The following is a 26483-nucleotide window of genomic DNA, read 5'->3' on the forward strand; positions in this document are numbered from 1 at the left end:
CAAGCAAATTTAAATAAAAAGTAACGAAGATGTCTCATTTTTATCTTTAGGGTAGCTTATCTGGAGACTAAAACTTTACACATACACAACACAAAGGAAGGCAAAAAGAAAGACTGCAAGTCATTATTTAAGATGAGCAAGAGGCACAAATTCTTTAGAGAACTTTAATTTTTTTCCCTCTAAGATAAGTTCTTTTAGAAATGAAAGACATGTGAGGCTCCTTAAGGTAAGGGTCGAAAGGGTAACGGCTGCCATGATTGTTAGGTATCTTCAAAAATGGCTCTAAAAATCATCTGATGATCCAAACGTCACAAGCAAACAATAAACTTCAAGTTTCTAGCACTGCAATGCTGGGTGTGATGCAGACAAGAAAGCTATTTCCTGGTGTTTTGTTGTCTTATTCTTGATGTTCAAGCAGAAAGTGTCTACCTTCATTTGATGCAATAAGCTTGTCTATGAGAGCTTGCAGTGATGAAGGAAATCCCAAGTTACATGTACACACACACACACACACACACACACACACACACACTCCATATAATAAATATATACAATAAAACAATTAAAAACCTTCAACCCCTGCTTACATAGTGCCAAATCTAATCATTAGTTTTCTTCAATGATGTAATCTATTTGCTTAAAGGTAAAATACCTCATGATATTACCCACTGCTTTAAGAATTACCACATTGACCTAAATCCAGGTTAAACAGACATGTAACAAATATTGAAGTCAGTAAAATAGATTCAAATCATTGCAATTTCATTTTACACTTAATACATTTTCTTTTCTATTCAGGATCAATTTTACTTCAGCATGAGTGTTATACTAAAATGTAATTTTACATTTTAAATTTAAAGTACTACCTTTATTGAGTTTTAAATTTTGGAAAGGTTTCCATCAAGTATTTTATATGTATATATATATATATGTGTGTATGTATCTATGCCTCAGGAAAAATGAGAAGTCAGAATAATCAGCATGAGGCTTTCCACCAGTCTTAATTCCCAGCCTATTTCTTTCCACGTGGTATTTTACTTTTATTATCATAGCAAATTATCCATATTTTTTGGGTCAGCCAATCATCAATGTCAAATGCTATTCTGAAGAAGTGTGGAGTAAATAATTTTGGTAATCTGTAAGATGGCTGCATGCAGTGTATACTGTATTATAACAGCACCAAACCCTTTATAAAAGCCAAACACTCCTTCCTCCTGCTTGATGGTATTTATACAGTCTCTCATTCCTTCATACTGTGTATTAATTGGAAGTACTTCATAGCCAAGGTCTGTATTGTCAATTATTGTGCGTGTTCCTTGAATATGAAGTCGATGCAGAACGGTTTCCAATGGGTAAAGAATAACGTCAGAGCAAAGGCTGGCAGCAAAGTTAGCAATAAGTTCTGGAAAATAAGCATCCAACATACTCTGCATGGGGCTAGTGCTCTCAGCTAAGTGGCTATTATAGGTCTTTCTCTTCAGAATTAGGAGGACAATCTTCTGAATAATAGAGCTGATGATGTAATGAAGAACTCCATGCAGCACTGTGGGGAAGATCAATGAGAGCAACGGAAGCAGGCGTTTGCTGTGAGGCACTCCCAAGCCTATCACCCTTCCAATGCCTTCTTTAACACATTCCAGGATGCCAGCATTATCTCGGATTATCTCGCTCTGAAACAAAAGTGATGAAAAAGGTACAATTTCAAAAAAAAAAAAGGTTCGTTTCATGTGTATGGTTGTTTTGCCTGCATGTGTACCCTTGTACCATGTGCATGCACTTAGTTCTCTTTACCACTGAGCTGTACTGTTAATAAGTCCCTCTGAGATAAATATATTGACAAAAGAAGAAAAACATCCATGATTTGCTGACTTCACCTGTGAGATTAGATTAACATTAGGTTCTTTTTTCTAAGGAAATAAAGAGACAGCAATGAACAGGCCATGTTCTACCTTCAACCACCTTCCTTTCGGCTCCTCACCCAACCATCCAACCCTTTTTGCCTATGCCCTGACCCTCAGGATCGTCCCATGCCATATCCAGCCTTCCCACCCAGCTGGAGCAACCTCCACACTGCAAGCTTAAACCAGGAAGCACATCCTGCGTATCAGCCCAGTCCCTTCTGCCCACCTGACTCCATCCCACCCAAGTCATTTCCAACCTCTAGGCTGAACTTGCCCCGCATCTTCCCTTTTACCTTAGCCTACTCTGACCAGACTTAGAACTAGGAAAAGAAGTTCACATGAACAGAATCTTATTGCAAAAATTTCTGTAACATTATGGAAGATACAAGAAAAGATACAAGACTGTATCTTTTTTTTTTTAAACCTACCCATCCTGTATAAATGTCTGCCAATGTGAATTACCTTAATAAACCTAAGGATACAGAATTTAAAAGAAAAGTCATAAAATCCATCAAAGATTTCAGAATTTAAAGATACAAAGAACCAGCTCCATGAAATTAAGGACAAAGAGCTTCCAGAGAATAAACACCTTAGTGATGTCCAAGAAACACAAACATAAGGCTAACAGAAATCATGACGACAGTCCAAGACTTGAGAACAGAATTCAATAAGGAGATAGAATCATTGAAGAAGACTTAAGGTGAAATGCAAATGGAATTGAAGAGCCCAATAACCCAGCTAGAAAACTCACAAGAAAGTCTTATGAGTAGAATGAATCAAATAGGACATCGAGTATCAGAAATTGAAGATAAAGTTCAGGATTTAGATGAAATAAGCAAAGGTTAATTTTTTAATTAAATACAGAGAAGAAACTATTGTTTTAAAACTACAAGTATTATCTGTAGGCCCAGCTAGCAATCAATCAAGACACAGACACTTGTTATATTTTAAAATAGCCTTAGTTAGCCCAGGACAGGGCAGATATCAATCCTCTAAACTACCTCCCATAGTGGGGCAGGCATGGGATCCCTGTCTCAATCCCATGCCATTTGCTTCTAATAATTTCTATCAAGTTACCTCCCATCCATAATCCCAAATACTTGCTCATGTTCTTCATCTGGCCCGGATTCTCCATCCACACCGGCCATGTGCTTCTCCTCCATTTAACCCATGGCAGCCTTCCTCTCTTCCCTTTGGGTCTCTCTCCTTTCTCCTTTCTCCTGGCAATCTTTCTTCTTCCCAGAATTCCTCTCTCTCCTAGCCCCACCTATCTCCTTTGCCCTGCCCAGGTGGAATAACTTTTTATTAAGCAAAAGGTTGGTCAGAGAGACAGTAAGCACTAATTAGCATCAAAATACATCAGACCATCCCCCAACCAGAAACATACCAGAAATGTGGAACACCATGAAACAAAACAAAGCTACAAATTACAGGCATAGATAAGAGAGGAATGAAGTCAAAGGTGTAGATCTGATCTCCAACAAAAGCACAGAAGAAAACTTCCTCAAAAAAAAGCAAGTAGCATATAAAGGAAAAACTATCAGAACAACAGCTCAATGGAAATTTTGAAAGCCAGAAGACTCAGGAGCAATGCATTCCTAGTCTTAAAAGATTATGATGGCAAAGCTACTATAATATACTAATATAATATAAAAACTATCTGTCATAATTGAAGGAAAACTTTCTATGATATAAATATCCTAACAATTTATATCCAACAAACCAGACCTAAAGAAAATACAGGTGATTTGACTGGCCCCCATAGGCTCATATGTTTAAATGCTTTGTCCCCAGTTAGTGGAACTTTTGGGAAAGGAATTAAGATGTTTAGCCTTGGAGGAATTGTGTCAGTAGGGGTGGGCTTTGAGGTTTCAAAATGCAGGCCCAGTCTCTCTGTCTCTCTCTCTCTCTGTCTACCACCTGCAAATCAGGATGTAAAGCTCTCAATAGTCCAGTGCTGTGCCTGCTTGCTTCCTGCCATGTTGATCATGAACTAGTCCTCTAAAACTTCTTCTGTAAGCTGCACTAGTCATAGCGTCTCCTCACAGCAATAAAACAGTAACTAAGACACTATATTTCAGGCTGAAGAGAAAAATGAGCACAGCACAGAGACTGTGACAGAAGATGTATAGCTGGCTAAACAAAGAAGCAAACTGTTAAAAAGTTTTTAAAAATTACCCACTTGAAAAAAATGGACCTGGACCCTGAACAGTGATTTCTCAAAAGAAAAAGAAGAGGCGGGAAAGGAGAGCTAAGAAATATCTTCCAATGCTCATTGCAGCCTGGCGGTGGTGGCGCACACCTTTAATCCCAGCACTTGGGAGGCAGAGGCAGGAGGATCACTGTGAGTTTGAGGCCAGCCTGGTCTTCAATGCGAGTCCAGGACAACCAAGGTTGTTACACAGAGAAACCCTGTCTCGAAAAACAAAAACAAAAACAAAAAACAGAAAAACAAAAAACAAAAAAATGCTCATTGTTCACTCTCCCTAGCTATTATAGAAATGCAAATCAAGACTACTTTGAGATTTCATCTTACCCCAGTCAGAATGGCATAGGTTAACACAACAAAACAACCTACAACAAATGTTGGAGGGTTGTAGAAAAGGGAACTTCATTCACTATTGGTGGAATTGCAAACTGGTACAGCAAGTATGGGAATCAGTGTGAAAAATTCTCAAAAAGTTAAAAATAAATTTACCATATGACCAAGCTAAACCACTCCTTGATTTATGCCCAAAGAATTCAATCCACAAATACTTGCCCAGCCACGTTCACACTATTCTAGTCACAATAGCGAGGAAACCAAAACACCCTAAATATCCTTCAACTGATGAATAGATAATGAAATGTGGTACACAGTGGAATACTATATATACAATGGAAAACTATTCAGCTATATAAAAAAGAAAAAAATGAAATCATGAACTTTGCAGGTAAATGGTTAAAACGAAAAAAGAGCTTGAGTAAGGGACCCAGACTGAGGAGGAGGAAAAAATTAGATGTTCTCTCTCACTGGAGTCTCACAGCTCCAAATCCTCAGATGTGAGTCCACATCCAGGAGTAACTGCAGAAACCAGGGAAGTAAAAGGGGACCACTGCCAGAGCAAGGGAGTTGAGGACAATAGGAGAGGAAAGCAGGAAGTGAGCTGATCAAGGAAATGGGAAAGGGAGGGAGCACCCTACAAGAGGAGGGAGAGAGGTCAATACAGAAGGAGGGAGGGAGTTAAGAAGAATAGCTGCATACAAATAGGAGGGGAGAGGGTCAAATAATATATAGATGTCTGAAAAAGGCATAAGAATCATATTATTAATTATCCGTGCTGGGGTGGGCTTTTGTGATGCTGCTGTCTTTGTGTCATTTCTGCTCCTGTAAGTAACTGCTCACCTACATTTCTATAGGTAACCCCAATAATACTCATTGGTTTACTAAGTTGGACTTTGGTGGTGTCTGTGCTTTGGTCTGTGGTGGGCTTCCTATCTTGAGTAAGTAGATGTGTGCTACATCTCCCCAAAAAAAGTTTTGTCACACCTCACCAGTGCTGAATTAAATAAAAGAGGCCCAGTACTTAGTAGGCACTCAATAAATGTCTGCCCTTTCATTATTTTGAGTTAAGAACAGAGTTTATGATACAAATAGAGCCCTAGAGTCGAAAACAGAGCTAAGCACCAACATAGCTGCAGCAATGGCCACAGAAGAGTGGAATATGAAGTTAAAAATGGCAGACAATGGCTACATTATGTTTTCAGACCACTGTATAGGCTTTGGCTTCTAGTCATATGGAAAATAAATGCTGACTTTTAAGCAAAAGATCAAACGGATGTGATTTATGCTTTGAAATAACAGCATCTGTTGTGCCAAGAATGACAACAGCAGAAGCTGAGAACTGTTCTAATAAAACTACTGTAAGTCTCCCATGACGAGACAATGGTGGCCTGGCCTGGAGGCAGCAATGGAAGTCAACCAGTTCAACTGTGCTTTTAAGATCAGAGTTAAGGGGAATTACTGCTAGACTATATTTATGTGTCATCAAAGAAATGAGTCCAAAACAGCCAAGGGGCTGGAAATGTAGCTCAGTTGGTAAAGTGCCTCCCCCTAGCATGCATGAGGCCTTCAGTGAGGTCTCCAATATCACATAAGCCCAGGTGTGGTAGCATATCCCTGTAATCTCAGCACCTGGGAGATGGAAATGGTGATTCAAAAGCTCAAAGTTATCCTTGACTATTATTAGCAAGTTTGAGGCCAGCCTGGAATACACAAAGATTTGTCTCAAAAAAAAAAAAAAAAAAAAAAAAAAGGATCAGACAGCTGTTGATCAGAGATAAAAGGCACTGCTGCTTTACTGAGCTGAGGGCCACACATCAGACATCCTGCATATCAGAATCAAAACAGTAGCAAAATTACAGTTCCGAAGTAGCAGTGAAATAATTTTATGGTCGGGGCTCACCACATATGAGAAACTGTATTAAAGGGTCACAGTATTAATAAGTTTGAGAACCACTGCTCTAATGTAAAAGTTAAATACTTACAATACACCACAGTGTGTATCATAAAGGGGCCCCTCTATCTGCTCTAACTTAATCAACTGTTACCCCTCACTTAGGCAAAGCCAGTCCTTTCAACTCATCAAAAAAAAGCTGATACAATCCCACTTAAAGTCTTTGTATTCGCTTTCCCTCTACTCAGAATAGTCTTCAAAATAATGATGTCCTCCTCAGGCTTAGACCTTTACTCATGTATCACCTTCTCGGTGAGGCATCACCTGATCTTTCAAAAATATTAACCACCTCTCTCTCCCCAACACACATTATTGTTGCTTTGCTCTCTTTAACGCCTCACTTCTATGGATTTGAGATATGTCTTATTTATGTTTATCCTCCTTGCAAGCTTTTAAGTACTACAGAAGTAGAGAATTGTCATCAGTATTATTTGCTACTGTATTATGTAAGTCTGTGACCCTCTCTGATACAGATTGTTCCTAAATAAATATTTGGTGAATTAAGAAAATTAAACTTAAAGAAGATAAAATTAAAAGCAAGGTCAATAAAAACTTTGATACAACACTATACTTACTAAGAAGTTGAAATTAATCCATCATGGGGAATCCATATGGATCCTTATTTTAGGAAAGGGGCAGAACTACTATAATTTCAAACACTAACCTTTCCAGTGCACACAGACTGACTGAGGACACTGGATAAAGGGCTAACCACTGGGAAGTGGTTCCTATTCAAGGGCTTCAAACAATTGTTCTTCTGGTGATCTATATATCTTCAAGAAAAAAATTATGTTCTCTAAGAGGTCAGGGGCTCCCTACAAGAAGACAGAGCCCTAGAATGATATTGTAATGAGCAAAAGCAGAGGAAAGAGTTAGTCTCCAGGCTAGGAGAAGGGCCAGTCTTAGGTGTCTGCTGATGCTCTATAGACATGGCAGCCTACTAGTTATGCAGAATCAAAGCACAAAAGCAAACACCCCTAAAACTAGAGTTTGAGTCATGATGAAGACAGTTAGTACTGCTAGAAAGGGAGACATGCCCTTTCAGGGTGCTGAGCCTGCTTGAAGAAGCTCAGTCTTGAGAAGAAGACTAGACAAGATCCATAGGAGTGAACAGCTTTCCTAAGACCTGAGTATAGATGAAAACCAGGGAGGCCCAGGACTGAGACAGATACAAGACAAAAAGTGATAAAAAGAAAAGGAGGCCACTGAAAGAAAGATGTTCACCAGGGCAGAAACCTGAGAAAAGAGAGAGAAGCTGGCCAGTACAGACAAAGGAAGTGAAAAGGAGAGCAGGGCACTAACCATGAGACACAGAGGACACACAGCAAGTACAGCATCTTAACAGAGACAAGAAAAAAAAAAAGACACAAAGAAGATCCATTACTATAATGTGGATACTTACATAAATACAGAATTTCAATTATTAAAATACTATTCCTATTCTACAGAAGATACAATTACAATTTAAAGATGATTTTTTTAAACTGTCTAAAGCCACAGTTCTAATTTAAGTAGACAAATGTGACTGTGGCAAGCTTGTCCCAAGCTAAAGCCTCTTTTCTAATTAAGCATGTTGGTTATTTATTTTGCCTTAAGTTATTGTCTTTCTGATAGTTGTTTTTCTTCTTTTCTTTAAAATGAGACTACCTCATAGACTTCTACCTCTGTGAACACACAATTCCATCCAAATGCAAGAGGACAGGCAAATATGTTTGGGTTATAAGATGCTAATTTCAGTGAACCAAAGTTAGTTCTAACAGCCAAAGCAAAATCAGAGATTAATGATGTAGTGGGGACAAAATAAGAGAAAACAAAACAAAACAAAAACTAGAAAGACAAGCAATTTACAGAGCAGGCACTAACACAGATGGGAAAAGTATTTTTGAAGATCAGATTCTGGAAACAGAAGACAAACTGTATAAGCACCTCCATCTTACAGTTTTACCTATGAAAGATGGTAAGGCTACAAAATTGAATTCAATGTGCTTGAGGCGCCACCATGTGGTTACAAACAGTAAAGCAAGCAGGCCGAATTTTGATGAAAACAGAAAAGTTAAGCTTTGTATTTATTATTTGTATTTAGCCTGCACTGAGTGTTCCTTCAGAGGGATGTTTAATGGAATGCTGTTTAGTAAATTATCTGTGGGTACTACCTACTCACTGTTTATTTCTTACACTCAGACAACTATCACTGTACTCACTATGATAGGCCATAAGCATCTTAAATGTTCTCAGGGCCGTGAAAGAGGGTTATATATTCGGAAAAAAAGTCACACTTTTAGTTTTGAAATACCTGAATGAAGAATACAGTTGTGTAAGGGAGATAAACATTTAAACCATAAATATGATCTAAATTTGCAATGAAAACACTAGACCAGTCGTGATGTATAATAAATGTGTGTATCTGTGAAGTAAACATTTAAAATCAGACATGTAAAGTTACAATAAAAGAACAGCTCACCTGTACTGTTTCAATCAGACTTGCTGAATAAAAAGGCATGGCCACCATATATGTTAGGCTGCAGAAATTAAACCAAACTTAATCAGTACAACAAAATAAGATGATTATAATGAAATTAAGAACTGTTTAATATATTCACCTAATTTACATTCAAGCATAAAATGATCTATTTAATTTTTCAACTATACTTTAGAACTACTGATATTAAGTCAGAACACTGAAACACAAAGTACTTATTGAACAAAGATGGAAATAAAAAACTAATACAAAGACAGTCTGCTCCCCCAATTAAAAACAAAAAGCAGACAAACAAACAAACACCCTAGACTGTAAGATTAGCAGAATGACATTCATTTATACTTCCCTGTGTGAACATGTACTTGCACATGACTACTGCTGCCTGAAATACATCTCTGAGCCTTTTGGATGAACAGCTGTCCCACAATGTCTTCTGTTTCAATGATACCCAAATAAGAATGCTGTATGCTATTATCCTAGTGTATTTTCTACTTCTACATTTCCCATCAGTAGAACTAAGTCAGGCTTCAACTGTAAGCTTTGTTCTCTTTTATTATGAAAAAATAATATTGTACATCTTTCCAAAGTTGTTTCCTCATCAATATGGTTACAGTACAACTTTGCAAGCTTGCAAAGCAGAGTTACTTAAAGTCATTTCACAGGTGGGACTAACCTAACCAGCACCCTTAGGGGCCAGGTCCTGGTAAGTACTGGCCTCCAAGGTTAATGGGACATTAGTAAGTAAGTATGTGCTGTGTTGTCCCACAGAGGAAGCCAACAAGCTAGAGGAATTTCCAATTCACAGTCTTCAAACAAATAAAAGTAAACTTCTAATCTATAAAAATAGTTACTAGTGTAAAATCACTAGGTGCCTTTAGACTACACTGTGACTGTCATTTTGAACTTGCTCCTCATCAAACACATACATTCATGTCTCTGAGTAATAGTAAGACACAGATTTAGTGTCCCTTTTATCAGAAATGCTGGGAGTCAGACGTGTTTCATATTTGGGAATATTTGCATATAAATAAACAGATATCTTAGGGACAGGACCCAAATCTAGATACAAAATTAATTTATGTGTTATAGTCACTTTACACACAAAGCCTAATAGTGTTTTACATAATATTTTCTGTGTGGCTATATCCTGACACCTCACACTTTATTAAATATGATCAGGTTAAAGAAATTCAAGACATATTGCATGTGATGCTGGTCTTCAAAGTCTTCAGATTTTGATGTATTTTGGAATTTAGATGTTTGGTTTAGGGAGGTTCAACCCATAGCATTGTTTTTTCTAATCTGACTGACATGTTTGCTATGCAAGCATGAAGACCTGAGTTTGATCCGCAGCATCCATGTTTAAACTGGGCCCAGTAGCATGCATGTGTAATATCCATGCTGGGAAAGTAGAAATAGGTAGATTCCTGGGGCCTAGTGGCAGCCCAGCCTAATCAGCAACCCCCACCTGAACTCCCATTGCTTATCCAATACCAAGTGGGCATCTCTGAAAGCATATACATGTAACTAACATGATGGATGGAGAAGGCCGTACTTCTGTACTCAGAAACACACACATACACCAAGTAATAGCAGTTAAAGAAAAAGGGCTAAGAATTTGAAGGAGAGCCAGCCAGGGGTTAGACGGGGAGTGTCAGAGAGAAGGGAAGAGGGAAATTGATGCCATCGTATTACATCTCAAAAACAGAAACAAAACCCAGCGCTGAAGGCTCCTGAGGAGAGTCTGGCCGCCACGTGCACACAAGTGCACCCAAACACACAAACATACACATACTCACCCACCCTATCCCACAAAAGAGAACAAAAGAAAAAGTAGTTTAAACAACAACAACAAAAAAAAAAAGTTGAAGCACTACTCTTACCTTTCAAATACCTAAAAGTTATTTTAAGCACCATGTGTATTTCAGGATCTTATACCTATACCTTATGTTACTTGTTCATCAAAAATCTACTCTTATTATTCTAATTTCCTTCACTATATTATACATAAGATTTTTTTTCTAACACTAAAAAGGCTAATAGTGGGGCTGGAGAGATGGCTCCGCAGTTAAGAGCACTGGTTGCTCTTCCAGAGAACCCAGCTTCAATTCCCAGCACCACATGGTAGCTCACAACTGCCTGTGACTCCAGTTCCAGGGATCTGACACCCACATAAAGACATGCATGCAGCAAAACACCAATCTACATAAAATAAAAATAAATAAGTAATATTTTTTAAGCTGATAGAACTTTCTGGTAACAATGTCATTTTTAAAACTTACCATTTCAGTAGAAGGTGTTCACCTATTTGTTTAGGATTCCATTTGTGTGAAACCTCCCTAAAATGTAAAAATAAATGTAAATAAAACAAAAACAATGTTATTTAAAATATTCTAAATTAATTTTTAACTAATAAATTTATATTTTTGTTTAATCTGTAGAATTGACTTTCCTTTCTGGACATACTTCTGACAACTGTGGTGCTTCAAGCAGAGAAACAAAGTATGTGTCTGCTAGCAGAGAAGGCAGCAGGGAGAAGCCATGACTGACGGTATGTGGTTACAACTGACTGTGTCAATGTGGAAGAGGAGAAGACCTAGGAGACAAACCTCCAGGCATATCAGTGGGTGGATTCATGGGCTAGGATCCTGGACTGAACGAAAGAGAAGTCAGCTGAGCACCAGCACATACACCGCTGCTCACTAATAAAGCACAGGGGTGGTATACTTTTATCAGAAGTGCTTAGGACCAGGTGTGTTTCACATACATTCCCCCTCCCCCCTTTCTCAGTAAGAAGTGGGGCCATTGCTCTGATAACTGATCATGTGGCTCTGGGCCTTTGGAACTAGTCTGTCTATTCCAATTTCCCCTCTTCATCTCTCTCCTCCTGGCCAGCTTTCTACACTTTCAATGTTGTTTGCCTACAGCCCTGAAACTTAATTGTAGCCACAAACTGAGCCACAAATGTTATCATTGCAGGTACTTAATTTTTACCACACTGCTAAACTGAACATCCTGCACTTTTCTAACCTTTTTATAGATCCCTGTGTTTGCGGGGAAGCCTCAAAAACAAAAGATCAGGAACATCTGTACTTTCAAACTCACCCTATGACATAAAAAGCAATAAGAGATTAAAGTTAGCCAAGCATAGAAGCTCAATTTTTAAAGTATGAGTCAAGAAGCTGCAGCTGGCCACATGTTCCTACCCTTTAGCAAAGCTGTATTAAAGTAACTCTGAGACTACGTGGTCCTCCGTGGTCCTCTGAAAGCAACACATTGGAACAGTTTGCTCTTAGCTTTTTGCTTTTCTTTCCTTACAAAGATTAAATCTCAACATTGAGTACATGTGCAATACCAGTGGTTAGACCTTCAGTAACTCCCTTTCTTAACAATGCAAGGAAATGTATCCTAAGAGCTAAACCAGAATTATCCAAAGCCTTAATACTAAGCATGAGTTCATGCAGAAAAATATACTATAGAAAATTGGTCATGCCAAAGAGTAGCCAATTACAATCACTCACTACTATTAGCGTCCCTTTCATATCTTGTTGCCAACTGCCATAACTACAGGACACTTACAGGACCAGTCTTCTTAGGGCTTTCTACAAGTCCAGTGCTGTCTTTCCTGCAACAAGTAATGGCTGAATTTGACCCACAGAGAAGCAACTCAGTAATTTCCCTACATGTATCTACATTCTCTCTCCCAGTGTATCTACAATTGAAATTTACCTTTGGCTTCTGGAAACTAGGTCATGAATCTTGCCACTAGTTTTGTTGTGAGGGTATCACTAACTGTACCCTTCAACTACTGCTTTCATCACCTCCACAGTCCCACATATGGTACAGATAGATAGACAAACAAGTTGTTCAGGAATCTATTCTTGTCACATCTCATAACTTGTGATCTACAATTCTTCATTAGTTGCATGTCACTGAGTCTCATATTCTGAATGATATTTTATACCACAATACCCGAAACTATGCCTATACTTCAATAATTTCTGTAGCATGGTGATCCACAGTTCCAACCATCTTTTAGTCATTTCTCCTGTGGTGGAGAACGGCTCCCTCACAGGCTGATATATTTGAGAATTAGGAGGTGTGGCCTTTTTGGAGGAGGTGTTACTGGGTATGGGTTTTAAGGTTTCAAAAGCCCACAGCATTTCTAATTAGCGCTCTTGCCCCCACTCTCTCTGCTGCATACTTGTGGGTCAGATGTACAGCTCTCAGGTACTACTACTGCAGCGCCCTGCCTGCCTGACTGCAGCAATGCTGCTGCCATGGTGATCACAGACTCTGCTACCCTGTGGAGCTGTGAGCCCCACGGTAAATGCTTTCTTTTATAAGTTGCCTTGGTCATGTTGTCTCTTCACAGTACTATAAAGTAACTACGATAACCCCTACAGGTCTGGCAAAGATCTCAAACACCATTATTGAAAGTTGAATTCCTTATCGCCTTCTCTAAGTTATTAATGAATTCTCCACCTTGGTTAGCACTTCCACTTAAAAAAAAAATCTCAGCTACTGCTGGCAACTCCTGATACTCCTACTTCCAATCAAAGAGTTGCTACCAATTCTACCCAGCATGCCTTCCTAATTCAGCACTTTATGTTCTGTTCCTTAACTCAGAATGGCCTCGATGTGGCTATTAGCTTGCCACAAGCCAGTCTGAACAAATACTTTTATACTGCCTCTTAGGAATACCCTAGATCAAAACACATCAAGACACAGATAAAATGTTTGATTCCAGGCCCATAGAATAAACCATTACAAAGACACAATCATGGAGGGAAGGAGAGGATTTGAGTTTGATATGACCTAGATAAATATATACACACATATAATTACTATCAAAGAATAAATTTTAAACGTTTTTAAAAGTTAAAAAAAAAAACCTTTTAAAAAGTTTCTTTCTAAGCACAAGCTACTTCTTTTTGTCACCAAGACTGCCCCCGCTCTGTGAGAGTGGGTGCATGGTCACCTCTCCCGGGAAGGAGCTCCTTTCCTGCCCAGCCAGTTCTCACTCATGTTTCAGACTCTATCTCAGCTTTCAGTTATTTTTTGAAATGTTTGCCACTAACTCCAGGTGAGTTTCTGGGGGAATTTGAAAGGGTTTTATTTTAATCACACAATGCAATATAAGCAAATGAGCTACTTAAAGAAGAGAAATTGTCACAAACTCCTTTTTGTAACCTAGCTGGCAGTTGCTGGTACACAGCAGTTGGAAGGACAGGCAGGGGACACTATCACACACTTACTCAGCAAAGAGCAACAAATACAGTAGTTGTACTGTCCTCCCTTCTGAGCTATTTCAGACAAGCTTTCAGATTCAAGATATTAGCTTCCGTATTTGATAAAAATTTAATATAAAACTAATATGGACCACACGTGTACCTCGGTAAAGGTGTAAATTCACTAATTATGCCTTCTGCTCCAAGTGTGACTCCTTGGACAATAAATGTGCTTCCCATTCCTTTCCATAGGGCTCTTGGTCCCTAAAACCAAAAACAATAAAAAATAGTTCTGTTAATGCATAAATATGGGACACAGAAATCCTTAATGAAATATAACATTGAAGGTTTGCTGATATTTCATAATAAGAATTACTCTAGTATAAATCTTTTTGTTTGTGTGTGTGTTGTTTTCAAGACAGGGTTTCTGTGTAGCCTTGGCTATCCTAGACTTGCTTTGTAGACCATGCTAGCCTCAAACTCATAGCGATCTGTCTCTGCTTCCCTGAGTGCTGAGATTAAAGACGTGCACCACCATGCCCAGCTTACTCGAATATAAATCTGATAGAACTGTAACTAACTGGATTCTACCACTTTGTTCTTGTTCTATTGAAGCAAGCTCTCACACAACCCAGGATGGCTGGGGCTCACCCTAACTCTTGATTCTCCTTCCTCAATCTCCCAGGTTGCAGGGTCCCAAGGCCTGTACCACTACAGTAACCTCAGCTATTAAGATTTCATGCACCCTGGCTTTGACCAAGATGAATACCCCATTTAATAAAGTACTCCAAAATGATTGATTAGCTTATTTTAAAAACTCACGTATCTCTATATTCAACTCCCTACTAGTCTAGCTGTTTCTACGAACTGTAGGTATCTCAAATTCCATATTTCCCCAACTTCACTCAGCCATACCCATTAGCACCATTTCTTTTTTTTTTTTTTTTTTTTTTTTTTTTGGTTTTTTGAGACAGGGTTTCTCTGTGTAGCCTTGGCCGTCCTGGACTCACTTTGTAGACCAGGCTGGCCTCGAACTCACAGTGATCCGCCTGCCTCTGCCTCCCGAGTGCTGGGATTAAAGGCGTGCGCCACCACGCCCGGCTTATTAGCACCATTTCTTTTCCTTCTTTGTTGTAGCTCCCATTTCCCTCAATAGCTCCTACTTGTTACTTGTATCTAAATCACTTATTTCCCTTTCTTCTTATCTAATCAATCATAGTTCTATAAATTCTCAGCCTCTTATAAATTTATGTTCTCATTTCCATCCTTTTTATTACTTATATTTATCAAATTCTACAAAAGTTCACTGTTTCTACTACTATAACAAGAGTAGTTTTGCTATTATCACTATTAATCTGTTATTAGTAAATAAAAAAATAAAGTAGCAATACTGTAAAATTAGAAGCAATACTGTATGAGGAGAAAAATGTGTTCCTTTTTTATACTATTTCCCAGCATAAGCTTTTATTCTTCATCCTCCAGAGATAGCTCAGCATATTATAGAATATCAATGTGCATGGAAATATGCACAATTTTTGTTTGTTCATTTTTAACAGATGTACATTGAAACATTAAAAAAAAAAATAACCCAGAGATCATTCAGTATCAGTACACAGAGATATCTTCTTATTTGTAAAGGCCTCCTGGTATTCTGCCAAATAAATGTACCATTGTTACTTTACTAAAATCCTTTTGCTACACATGATAATTTCTTCATTCACTTTTTTAATCCCTCTCTCTCTCTCCCTCCTTTACACACACACACACACACCTCTGTCTGTCTGGTTTCTCGAGGAATAGCTCTGTAGACCAGGCTGGCCTGAAACTCACAGAGATCCCCGTGTCTCTGTCTCTGCCTCCTGAGTGCTGGGATTAAAGGCATGAGCCACCACCACCCAGCTATCTTGGCTAATTATTGTGTGAAATACCACAATACGATATCCTTGCATATACATTTTTACACATGTACACAATTATTTATGTGGAAAAGTTCTTAAAAGTCAAATTACCAATTTTGATACAAACAAATTTGTTCCCAGTGCTCTTGTCACTCTAAAACAGTGGTTCTCAACTTTCCTAAGGCTCTTTAATGCATTTCTTCATGCTTTGGTGACCAACAACCACAAAATTATTTTCATTGCTACTTTGTAACTGTAATTTTGCTTTTGTTATAAATTGTACTGTAAATATCAGATATGCAAGATATCTGATGGGCAATCCCTATGAAAGGGTCGTTTGATACTCCCACACACACAAGGGGTCACAATCCATAGGTTGAGAATCACTGCTCTAAAACATCAATGGTCCTCTTACAGATTTTAGGATAAAATGTGCAGACCATAGAAGGCCGTTTATGGAAGCTGCTTACCTCTTGGGCTATTTTCAATCTCTTCTTCCCATCAACCTCTGCTACCAGGCGCTATTATATTGCATTATATCTAGTCTCCAAAATTATAAGCTCCCTTTTGCCTTTGAACATCATCATGTAAAGCCATTACCTCAGCATTAAGAGGCAGACTTTCTGACAAGTCAATATACAACTGTGCAAGCCAGCATCTCTTTTACCACCTTCCCATATCAGACCCTGTGTTCAACATCAGTTACAGTCGTCAATCTTCACTGTCAACAGATTAGAATGCTTAACTGAGAAGGTTAGAGCCACCCTAAAGATTTACAGCATCATTTCCTTTTTTTTAATATTTTATTTAATTTTAATTTATGTGCATGAGTTGGTGTAGGGGTGTCAGATCTTGGAGTTACAGACAGTTGTGAGCTGCCACGTGGTTGCTGGGAATTGAACCAGGGTCCTTTGGAAGAGCAGGCAGTGCTCTTAACCACTGAGCCATCTCTCCAGCCCCATACATTGATTTATTATAAATACACATGGCATATGTTCAAACCTCAGATGCTGAAAATGGCTACAGATGATTTTTTTTTTTTTTTACTTTTATTGAATGTGTGTGATTTACACGTCATACACCAAAATCCCTCTCCTCCCCCCCAGTAAAATAAAACAAACAAACAAAAAATCTTGTCACAGAAGCTGTAGAGTATCACACAGTATAGCCGTTTGTCCACCTAGGTTTACTTTCAAATGTTCATTGCTAAGAGTCATGGGTCTGGTTGGAGGCCTACACTATCATTTCCAGATCCTCACTGGGACTCCAGCATCATTTCTTTAGCCATCAAGAGCTAAAGAAAGGGCAAAAACACTTTGGAAATCTATCTGGTGCTATCTCAGAAAAATGGGAATAGGGCTTCCTCAAGACCCAGCTATTCCACTCCTTGGAATATACCCAGAAGATGCTCCAGCACACAACAAGAAAATTTGCTCAACCATGTTCATAGCAGCCTTATTCATAATAGCCAGAACATGGAAACAGCGTAAGTGTCCCTCAGTAGAAGAGTGGATAAAGAAACTGTGGTACATATACACTATGGAATACTACTCAGCTATTAAAAACAAGGAATTCCCGAAATTTGTGGATAAATGGATTGAGCTAGAAATGATCATAATGAGTGAGTTAACCCAGAAGCAGAAAGAATCAAATGGTATATACTCACTTATATCTGCATACTAGCCCAAGGGGCATGTCCCACGAAAGCCTTCACTTACCAGGAAACTGGGACAGAGGGGAAGGCATCCTATTGGGACTCTAAATGAGAGACGCATGGGAGAATAGCAAATAAAAGGATACAGAGGGTCCTAGAAACCTACAAGTAGAACAATATGATAGGCAGATTGGGCCCAGGGGTCCGCTCAAACTAAGGCACCAGCCAAGGACAATACAGGCGGTAAACTTTAAACCCCTTCCCAGATCTAGTCAATGGTCAGAATATTCTCCACAGTTGAGTGGAGAGTGTGATACGACTTTCTCACGTACTTTGGTGCCTCACATTTGACCATGTCCCCTGGAGGGGGAGACCTGGTGGCACTCAGAGGAAGGACAGCAGGTAGCCAAGAAGAGACTTGATACCCTATGAGAATATATAGGGGGAGGTAATCCCCCTCAGGAACAGTCATAGGGGAGGGGAATAATGGGAAATGGGGGGGGGGGGAGGAGGAATGGGAGGATACAAGGGATGGGATAAACATTGAGATGTAACAAGAATAAATTAATTAAAAAAAAAAAAAAAAAAAAGAAAGGGCAAAAAGCCAAGTACCAGTATTCATATGTCTCTGCTTCCTGACTATGAGCTCAATGTGATCAGCTACCTTGAGCTCAGGCCTCCATGTCTTCACTGTTGTGACAGATGATACTGTTTCAAAATTTGAGTCAAAATAATCCTTTCCCTTCCTTAGCTGTGTCTGTCAGGGATTTTGTTTCCGCAATGAAAACACGAATGATCACATCAGTTGGTGGCTACTTCTCATCTACATGGTAACCAGTACTTTACAGTTCTCACGCTGGGCCACACAAACGGCATCACAATCTGCTGGGGGGTGGTTGTTGTTGTTGTTGTTGTTGTTGTTGTTGTTGTTGTTGTTGTCGTCGTCATCTTGGTTTTGTTGTTGTTGTTTTTGCTTGCTTTTGTTTTTTGTTTTTTGTCTCTATGACTAAATTGTAAATCTCTTGATTATATTTACCTTACCTGCTGCTAAATTCTTGGAACTTAGCATAGTTCTTTGCAAATTCGTTGAATTAAGTGAAATTCTGGAAGACTCAAGGGAGAATTCTTATTTTAACACTTAATAAGTTTAATACATAGCTTTACTAGAACAGAGTCTCACCTGAGTTTTGTTGAAGCTATACATAATGTTGATGACTGTAAACGGAGTGAGGTGATAATGCCGAGCGTGATAATTAACCTGTAATAACATATAATACTTTTTTGGTCAAGAAAAAAATAAGGCCATGAAAATCTAAAGTTCAGCATAAACAACAGTTAAGGTCTAAAGTCAAATCCAAACACTTCAAATAAACCATCAAGTGCTGTGCATCTGACGGCATAAGCGCAGTATGACCAGTGGTACATAAAATGCCTGGTACTGAAGACTGTGAGGAGGAGGAGGAGGGTGCTTGACAAGGGAGGTTTTTAAGCTCTGGAATTAAATCTCACACTCATACTCATTTTGACCAAGCATTTTTTAAACTACTATAATTTACAATCAATGGACAAATCATAAATCAGGCAAATATGTCAAAATGACGTCTCCTGGATCATAACGTAATATCACCACAATTTAAATATATACAAATTAATTTTACTGTTCTGAAGCATCTACAATACCAATGCTGTTTAGGTAGTTATTTTTCTGTGCATTCTTATTTTTCTGTGACAGCATAAACAGATTAATGTGTACTGATTCGCATTGTCTTAATGTTATCTGGGAAAGTTATTTTGCAAAGAACTTAAGCTACGGGATAGCACCTACTACAGTGCAGGCCAATAGCCGCTGAGAGCTCAGCACCTTACCAGAGGCCTCACACTCTCAAAATAGCTTCTTAGTTCTATCCAGGGACTGTTTGCCTTTTTCACTGTACTGGTGACACGCTATGAGCACAAAAACAAGGGGCAGTCAAACTGCTGGTTCTTTACCATCATCAAGGTAGGAGCATCAACTGTACTTTCCTATTATACCCTTCACCATAGGCACTCACAGAAAGGAAAAATAATCTTCATTTAAGAGTATCCTTGGTGAAGAAGTACAAAGGGTGATCCATAGAAAGTGGGGAAAAGGACAAAGGAAGGTAATGGGTACAAGAAAAAGCAAAGGACATGATATACGTGTATGAAAATGTCATAAATTTGTAAAAATATTTTATGTAATTAATATATTTTAATAAATGTAAAAATAATTTGGAGGAATATATATCTCATTAAGAATATATAGTGATTAAAGACTTCCTGTGAGATAACTGGTTCTTCCAATGAAGATGAATGTCGGTATGTTTACTTCAGTGTTTTAGTATCTGGGCACAAATCTCAGTGAATCAATGTGTTTCAAACAATATGGGGTGATAGAGAATCATGTATGGACATAAATTATAATGCATTTAGATGCATTATAAATGAATGGGGACTTTTTAGTGTAACAGTTTTTTAAGTTTTAGGTTGCCTCAGATTTCACGCTGCACATAACCCTTAGGAAGCCACCACTTGTGAGTTTCAGTATTCACTTCAGAAGGCACATTATCTGAAAATAAAAACGCTCCTCTTTTCAAGGACATCAAGTGTGGGAGGCTAAATATTCTTGTTTCTTTTAAAACAACATTACATAACAAACTGACTGCAGAAGCAGATACAAGAAGCTGGTTCCAATTACTCCAGACAATCAAGACATTTTAAAAAAAAACATGAATTTTGTAAAGATTATGTTGATATCTGATGAATGCATTATTATTTTAATGAGCTAGATGAAAAGTACATCAGTTTAATTTCTAAAACGGTGAACCTTGACAGAAATGATCTAGATAAGCAAAACATCTTCAGAGTCCTGATAACTTTTAAGATTTTGAAGAGGTTTTACACCTTACAAATTGGAGAACTGACAAATTATACATTTGGGAGCATTTTACATAGAATAACGGATACAAGATTTCGTGTCATTTTATCAGAATTCTGTGCTTCTAACTAGGATTAGGCTTGTCTCAGACAAATAAGAAATTATATTTACCTGACATTGGCGGCGTAAAACAATGCAAGGATGGGCCAGTACATTTTCTGTAAAGAGACTATACAGAAATAATTTATATATGTCAATATACATGTCTGTATGCCGATTTTATTTATAACATACATACACCTCAAGTTATTCTTACATTTTCATAATTAAGTGGATTTAATACCTATACAGCAGCAAATGATACCAACAGTAAATTCAATATAAATGAAACCTAGATCCACAAACTTGTAAATATATGTTATCTAAAGTACAAAGATGAAATTGATCTCTGTATGTTTGACATGAGAAATGCCACATCATTTAACTTCCCTTTCAGAAAATGTCCTATGAAAAAAACTCTCATATGAAGAGTCAATGTTTTTTCAAGATCTTCATTCTAGAAATTTTTATTTTGATGTACTTGGTACTTTAGTGATAGGATTTTTTTTCTTTTCTTTTTTTTTTTTTTTTGAGACAAGGTTTCTCTGTGTAGTCTTGGCTGTCCTGGACTCACATTGTTGACCAGGCTGGCCTCAAAATCACAGTGATCTACCTGCCTCTGTCTCCCAAGTGCTTGGATTAAAGGCATGTGCCACCACGCCCAGCTTATCCCTTAGGTTTTAATATTTAAACAAGATCGGGGTTTTTTTGGTTAAGAAATTTTAAATGATGAAGGCCATTCTGGTATGAAGGATAAGCAATACATAAGTCCAATATTTGTGAATTTTTATTCATAATACCATAAAGAAGACTGATAAATGTTCTTAGCTATAATGACCATTATAAGCAGTAACAAAACCAAAACAGGCTGACTACCAAAGGGTAACTGAAAATAAAAATCAAGCCTCTACACTGCAAAGCCACCTGGGTACCAGTGCAATGTCTAGGGAAAGGTTCCGAGCATTATCACTTTGAGAAGGAAGATTACACTTCATTCTAGCCTAATAACTGACCTATTCTGTTCTAGTAGCCACTGAAAGTTACTACCACACTCAGTACACTACTTTGTGTTTATGCAACAGAAAGATTAGGTCCTACCTCTTCTAGAAAAAATCAAGTTATAGACTCTAAGTATTGAATTCCTACAAAGTATATAATGTTAATAAAACCTAACAACATTAAAAGGGAAACTCTTTAAGTAAAAAATCCTTAGAATAAACATTACCTTGCAAGTCCAATACCAAATCCGGCAAATCTATTCAACTGTTCTAAAATAAAAGAAATAAGATTACTCATAACCAAGATTTGTATTTACTATGATACCAGGATTTTAGAGTAACATGCTGTTCATGTAAACCTCGAATTCTGATGTGGGATAGGGAGGCAATTTAAATTGTGACTCTGGTGGAGGTTATAGCAAGTTCCAAGGTAGGGACCTCTTCTTAAAAGAGTAACTGTTCTTTCCTTCCAATGGACTGCTGTCACAAGGGCTTGTAAAGCTGGGGTATTTCTAAGTTGTGACTATTTCAAAAAATCTTAGAAAGTTTGACTATTATCAAAGACAACTATCTGAAAAAGTGCCAAATCCCTGTAGGGACTATGTTGATTAGTATAGAGCTAAGGACTGCAATTTTAATTTCTGATTAAAATCATTCTAAAATTTCTATGAACAGATCACTAAGAAACTGACCACTTACGCTGTACAGTTGTCATCTACTATTACTGAGGGATGACAGTTGCATGTAAAATACCTCAAAAGTGTTCATTTGAGAGTACTTAGTTAAGTACAGCTTCTCCCTACAATCTTACGTTTCAAATAGTTTTAAGAAGAGCTGTATAATCCAATGTGGTAGGCCCCTAGGTACATGTGTGCTCCCTTCGGTAGCACTGCTAGAAAGCTAACAGCTAAAAACACCTAGTACATGTCAAAATAGAAGTCTTTGTCCTGACTAAAGAATCCAAACCCTAATGGTAATCTAGCCTGGGGAGTGGACTTTTAATACCAACATTCACAAGAAACCGTTCTCTCTCCCCTCTGTCCTTTCAAATGAAGCCATGATCTTTATGATGAGAACACTGTCTTGTAAGAATAGGCCATGCAAGCAAGATCCTGGGGAAACTACCTGCTTCCCCCGAAAGATGGACAAGCTAAGAAGAAAGCTTCTCTTGTCGTGATGAAATACTTCCTTTTGTGTGTTTATACACACAAATACTAAAGTGCACATGGCATCTCTGCAAGGACTTGCGAAGGCTTAGTGCTGTTAATTATGTGGGGCTCTCCTTGCTGCAAAGTTACAGCCACTTAACTTGGTAACAGCTTCAGAATAACACTGGTTGTGTCAGCAAGTTCTCCTCGTTGCAACCATCAAGATGTAATTTAAGACTAAAAAGTTTGCTGCCTAACAATGGCAACTTTACAGCAACTGCACCTGTGTTTCGAATGATTTCACTTCTAGCTTCATTCAAAAGGAGCTTCCCAGCATTATTCTGGGACCAGTACAACACAATGAGGCAAGGTAACAACAGCCAAACTCCTCACTGGATGAGTCACTGAGCCTCCCTCGCCTAATACTTAGGATCTTCCAGTTCAATCAAACATGTCTGCACATCCAAGTAAAACCTAAGGCACGAGTATCCTGACTACCTATAGAATGTTAATACTTAGTGATACAACTTGTTATTCGCAAAGAGCCGGATAGTTTCGTTCTTAGAATGAAACAGAGAGCCGGGCATGGTGGCGCATGCCTTTAATCCCAGCACTCGGGAGGCAGAGGCAGGCGGATCGCTGTGAGTTCGAGGCCAGCCTGGTCTACAAAGTGAGTCCAGGATGGCCAAGGCTACACAGAGAAACCCTGTCTCGAAAAACCAAAAAAAAAAAAAAAAAAAAAAAAAAAAAGAAACAGAGTTTAAACATAGGTAGCTCTTGCAGTGCTGCAATTGAAGCTCTCTTGATAGTCCATGACGAGGAACTGCTTACGACATCAAGTGGAGGTTTTAGGTCGGGAGAAGAGAAAACTGTAGGATCTGGGATCTAACTTCAGGACTACCACGGTGAAAAGTTAAGTGAAGGAAAAGAATAATAATTCTACTGTGCATGTTTACAATATTAAACTGTTATTCATTTTATTTAGCTCTCGTAAAAATAATCACTCATTCGACAAGTCTTTTAAAGAGATTAAAAATGAGGGACCTGGGGGGAAAATGGGTAAATTTATGATCGGTACAGCCAGGCTCTAACCCCAATCTGCCTAGGCTAAAAAGCGTCTTTCCAAAACACAAAGCTATGAGCCAATTAAAGCTATGAGTCAAGAAAATCCACCTGCCAAAGTGAATCAGACAACAGTAAATAATCTAATTTCTTTCTTTCTCGCTTCAGGCAATCGGTGGTAACGTTCCTGGGCTCCAAAACGTTCCTTCCTATCCATGCATCCCAGGCTATGTAGATGTCACCTAGGCTACGCAGATGTCACCTAGTGTGGTGATCCCAGAGCACAAATAGCGTGCAGCAGAGGATCCCTTCGGGGCAGAGGACGAAAGGAGGGCAGAGGGTGTAGTAGCGTGTGCAAGGACCTAGGCGTGCCCTGCGCGCGCTTCCGGAGTCCGCCGGCCTACCCGCCCGGGCGGGCCCCGCACTCCTCACCGCTGCTCCGGCCCGGCTGTGGGCCGTCCCCGCCGCCGGGAAAGGGCTCCTCCGCGGGGCCCTCGAGTGTCGTGGGGGCGGACGGCACCCCGTACGAAGGGCTCTTGTCGCCCCAGTGCAGGTTGCGGCTGCCCGGGATGTCTGGGGGCGTCGTCACCCAGTGGCCCAGGTCCGACCCAGAACCGAAGGAGCGCGCATGGAAGGGGACGCCGAAAGCTGGATCGTCCCGCACGCCTCCCCGGTAGCCCAGGCCGTCGAAGCCCTCAGGGCGCCGCGGATGCATCTCGGACCTGCGAACGAGGACGAGAGAGGCCGGCCCACGGAGCCCGGGACCTCCACCGCGTCCCCGCCGCAGCCGCTGCGCGTCAGGAGACTGACAACCGGAAGTCACGACTGGAACCCGGAAGTCCTGGGAGCACGTGACTCCGCCTATAGACGCGCGCTTCTTCCTGACTTGGTTGCTAGGGAGACGCAGCGGCGGCCTATGGCTGGAAGGGGAAGGATGCTTGCTGGGCCTGGCCCCAGGAGATTCAAGGTGTGAACTCTGCTTGCTGGGATGCTGAGGAGCGGTGCAACAGCCCGGAATGACCTAGGCCGGTTGCAACAAGCCGGCTCCCGTCACCCAGGCGCCCCACCCTTCCTCGGGGAACCCTGCCTGAGAGTGAGAGTAGCATTCAGTTCCCCACTGTATGAGCCACCAGAGCAGGCATTCGCAAAGTTCAAATCAAGAACACTGTCATGTGTGAATATATTACTGCCCTCTGCGACACAGGAATCAAGTGTTAACTTCTGTAATGCGACAATAAACAGTTTTCTTTTTTCTGATGTATGTAACTCAGGTTACTGAGATCACAGGGTTGTTACTAAACACCACCACCCCCATTAAGACTATTGATTCCCCCCACTACCTGTTTTTATTAGCTTCTTGGGCTCTTGAGGCTGGGTGGCTGACTGAGTTTTGCATAGCTTCTTTCTGAACCTTCTTCCCAACTGAACGCTAGAATCTAAGGGCGTTCAGAAAAGAACCCTGACGTATTGCATTCAAAAGCGATGAACTTCATTTTTAAAGGGATAACCAGCTTCGGGGACAACATTTCTTGAGTTATGTTGTGCTTTGGCAAAATGTGGGGAATCTCTTGATCTAGTATTCCTTGAGTGCTAAAATCAAAGCACTACTAGATCTGACAATGAAAGATTTTTTTTTTTTCCTCAACTTGCTGAAGGGAGGAAATGGGCTCGCGGACCATAAAGGTTTCTGTATGTTTGATGGCATGTTTTAAGGAAAATGAGGAGAGGGAGAGAGAGGGAGTTTTAATACAGAAATGTTGCACGTCACAATTTCACATCCTTGAAAGTAGGGAAAGAATACATTGCACCTCGAAAGTTAGCTGAGGGGGAAACAAAGCCATGAAAGTCATTACCCTCACATTATATTCTTCCTTGTTTAAAAAAAAATGGGAAGAGAATATTTGGATATTTGTATGTGGTGAATTGGAAGACTTTCTAAGCCAACAGCAAATTTCAAAACAATTTAAGGAATTAGAAAATGTTTAATTATCTTTACTGTAAATTTTCGATTTGATAAATTAAAAATAGTTGTAGTCAGCATGAAAAGATAAATGACAAACTGTAAAAACGGTATTTAGAATAACTTAGACAATGGATCGTTACTCAACAGAGCGATTTTTACCAGTGAATGACAGTAAATCAGTATAAATATGATCAAAGGCTTTGAAGAGGCTACTTTAAAAGGAAACAGGTGAATAATTAAAGCAAATATGTCTCCCAGTAATGAAAACATTTTATATGAACAGTCACCTTTCATCTGTTAAAATGCCAATCTTGGCCAGGCGTCGTGCCTGGCTGAACACTAAGGAGGCTGGACAGGAGGATTGCCAGGAGTTCCCAGCCAGCCTGGCTTACAGGGTGAAACACAGTCTTAGACCAAAACAGAACAGTAAATGTTGGTCTTTACACAAAAATGCACATTGTTGTTCAAAGTGAGAAAAAGAGTATCTCTCACATAAAGAATCCTTATAAAAATATAACATTTTTTAGGGAGAGTAGTTTGGTAATTTGTCGTCTTTTAAACTCTTAAATTTCAGAAACTAAATATAATACATGTGCCCTATACATGCTTCCAGCTTATATAGTATGCATGTACATATAATATACTTACCAACAATAAG

At 39.2% G+C, this 26483-nt stretch overlaps 1 protein-coding gene across 2 annotated transcripts; it reads right to left on the minus strand.

Moving 5' to 3' along the window:
• Positions 1-570: 570 nt before the first annotated feature.
• On the minus strand, positions 571-24682 carry Slc25a46 (solute carrier family 25 member 46). Of its 2 annotated transcripts, none has more exons than XM_051163276.1 (8): positions 24295-24682; positions 21880-21922; positions 20727-20784; positions 18840-18917; positions 14271-14371; positions 11159-11215; positions 8859-8916; positions 571-1670 (listed from the first exon to the last, which is right to left on the minus strand). In XM_051163276.1, the coding sequence occupies exons 1-8, from the start codon at positions 24575-24577 to the stop codon at positions 1092-1094; spliced, it is 1257 nt and encodes a 418-aa protein (XP_051019233.1). In that variant the 5' UTR covers positions 24578-24682; the 3' UTR covers positions 571-1091. The 2 variants fall into 2 exon arrangements, with proteins under 2 accessions (XP_051019233.1, XP_051019234.1); XM_051163277.1 differs by having other exon boundaries at positions 21880-21917; positions 24295-24446.
• Positions 24683-26483: the final 1801 nt, after the last annotated feature.

This window comes from Acomys russatus, chromosome 20, assembly GCF_903995435.1.
Source record: "Acomys russatus chromosome 20, mAcoRus1.1, whole genome shotgun sequence".
Taxonomy (NCBI): Eukaryota; Metazoa; Chordata; class Mammalia; order Rodentia; family Muridae; genus Acomys; species Acomys russatus.